The sequence below is a fragment of the Myotis brandtii genome, unplaced genomic scaffold (genome assembly GCF_000412655.1).
Source record: "Myotis brandtii unplaced genomic scaffold, ASM41265v1 scaffold633, whole genome shotgun sequence".
NCBI classification, from domain to species: Eukaryota; Metazoa; Chordata; class Mammalia; order Chiroptera; family Vespertilionidae; genus Myotis; species Myotis brandtii.
This window is the reverse complement of record NW_005370423.1, coordinates 3,872,901-3,875,277: the sequence shown is the minus strand read 5'-3', so window position 1 is coordinate 3,875,277 and position 2,377 is coordinate 3,872,901. Positions and strand designations below refer to the sequence as shown.

Here is a 2,377-nt window from a genome sequence, read left to right as displayed (position 1 = left end):
ATGATGGATGGATGATGGATGGATGATGGATGGATGATGGATGATGGATGGATGATGGATGATGGATGGATGGATGATAGAACCAGGAGTGGCAGGGAGCCAGGAATGAAAGCCAGGTGAAAGCTCTCAGAGCCGAGGGAGCAGCAGAGACGTGGGCCCCCGGGGCCCGCCCGCCAGGCCCAGGTGGAGCCTGACCTTGAGGTCCAGGTGCAGGATGTAGTGCTGATGGAGGTAGTGCACGCCCTCGCAGATCTGCTTGGTGAACAAGATCACGTCCAGTTCGGTCAGGTGGTACCTCTCATCCGTGATCCGGTCAAAGAGTTCTCCCCCGTCCACGCTGCCGGGGCAAAGGGAGAGGCAGGCACCGGACTGAGCGAGGCTCTCAGAAACCTCGCCTGCCCTCAGCACCAACCCAGGGGTGAGCCGGAGGGTGCCGCTATCATCTGGGGTCTCGTGGGGACCTGTGCTCCGGCCCAGGGTGCAGGTGTAAAAGGAAGTGGCGTCCACGGGGGAGCTGGGTTTCCTCAGTGTGGACAATTGGGCTCACGCCGGATGCCGCAGGCCAAGGCTGTAACCTCCTCTGCCTCCAGGGGCCCATTAGTGCCCACAAGGGAGAACCCCAAATGGGCAAATCAGCCCCTTTCCAGCCGGAGACCCAGGCCCAGCAGCACCAGATCTGCAGGAACAGCCAGAGCCCTGGCCCGTGTGCTCAGGTGGTTGGGCACCAAAAGGTCGCAGGTTCGATTCCTGGTCAGGGCACATGCTTGGGTTGCGGGCTCCACCCCCAGTAAGGAGTGTGCAGGAGGCAGCTGATCGATGTCTCTCACGTCGATGTTTCTCTCCCTCCCTTTTCCTCCCTCTCTCTCCAAAATCAATTTTCAAAAAATATTTTTAAAAGAAAAGCCGTATACCTAGGCTTTGGTGTGAAATTTCCCAATTCCCAACTGCCACCAACCGAATCAAAATCACTAAAACTTGTGCCGGCCAAACTGGCCTACACCGCAGGTCAAAGTCAGGCTCACGGGCCACTGCTTTGTGAGAAATGGCCTTGTCCTCCACGCTCCAGGCTGGAGGTCCAGCAGAGGAGGTGACGACGTGCCTGGGCGTCCCAGGTGGGGGGGTGGGAGGGGCAGCGTTGCCCAGCTCCAGGCCCAGCACCGAGCCGGCTGCCGCGCCGCCAGACACTCACCACTCCATGACCAGCGTGCAGCTCTGCTTGCTCTCGAAGGCGTCGTAGAGCTGGATCAGGTTCACGTGGCTCAGCTGGTTCATGATGGCGACCTCGTTCTTCACATCCTCCTTACGGAGCCGGAGCGGAAGGGAGTTTCCAAAATCAGGTCAGGAAGAGGGGCCGGCGGCACCTCCCAGGGCGCACACATGGGCACACGTGCCCACCCCACACCCTGTTTCCCGCTCTCACAACAGGCCTCCTCGACTCACCACCCAAACCGGGTGCTTACAATAGGAGGGGCCTTTGTCAGACCTGCCCATTTCACAGATAGGGAGACTGAGGCCCAGAAAGGAAAGCCGGGAGTCCAGGTGACCCTGTCACCCAGGGTGCCAGGTGACCCGCAAACTGGGGCTGTGGGAGTTGTGGAAAAGAGGCAGGCCCAGCCGCAGGGGCTCAGTGGTTGAGCATCAACCTAGGAACCAGGAGGTCAGGGTTTGATTCCTGGTCAAGGGCACAGGCCTGGGTTGTGGGCTCGACCCCCAGTGTGGGGTGTGCAGGAGGCAGCCAGTCCATGATTCTCTCTCATCATTGATGTTTCTCTCTCTCTCCCCCTCTCCCTTACTCTCTGAAATCAATAAAAATATATTGGGGGGCGGGGCAAAGGAGGCAGGAAAGGGGAGGGTTTCCTGCTCAGCACGGGGGTCTGGGCAGCTGGGGCCCAGGGGCCGAGAAGGGCGTGCTGAGCCCTGAGCCTGATCAGAGGCCGCTGGCCGGGCGGGCGCTCACCCGATCCTTGTTGCTCTTCACTTTGATGACCTTGGCCGCCAGCGCCAGGCCCGTGGACCTCTCCGTGCACCTGTGGACCTGGCCGAACCGGCCCCTGCAGATGACACGGGGGCTGAGCGCCCACGAGGCTCACCCCACACCACCCGGCGGGCCCTGCTTTCTGGTCCCACCCTCCTCCACACACACCCAGGGGTACCCGTGTCATCACGCCCGCTCCACATGGGCTCCCTGAAACCTAGACCAGAACTGCTTCACCCCGCACCCCAAGGCCGCCCTGCACCCCAGGAGCACCCTCTCCCACACCACCGCGCAGCTTCACTGGAGGACTCCCTCACCCCCACACCCCCACCCCGCCATGCGGCCCTCCTGTCACCTCCAGGCACGGTCCCCGTCCCGTCCTGCACTCCAGGGGCCCTCCTC

General features: G+C 61.7%; 1 protein-coding gene across 1 annotated transcript in view; it reads right to left on the bottom strand.

Annotated features, from left to right (window-relative positions):
- MYLK3 (myosin light chain kinase 3) overlaps positions 1-2,377 on the bottom strand; it is a gene marked incomplete at its 5' end in the record, with an annotated part of 15,943 nt that overhangs the window by 5,316 nt on the left and 8,250 nt on the right. The window contains 3 exons of the mRNA XM_014528412.1: positions 196-337; positions 1,190-1,299; positions 1,958-2,085. Of these exons, the coding sequence (XP_014383898.1) occupies positions 196-337; positions 1,190-1,299; positions 1,958-2,085 (380 nt within the window). The remainder of the gene's footprint in view (positions 1-195; positions 338-1,189; positions 1,300-1,957; positions 2,086-2,377) is intronic.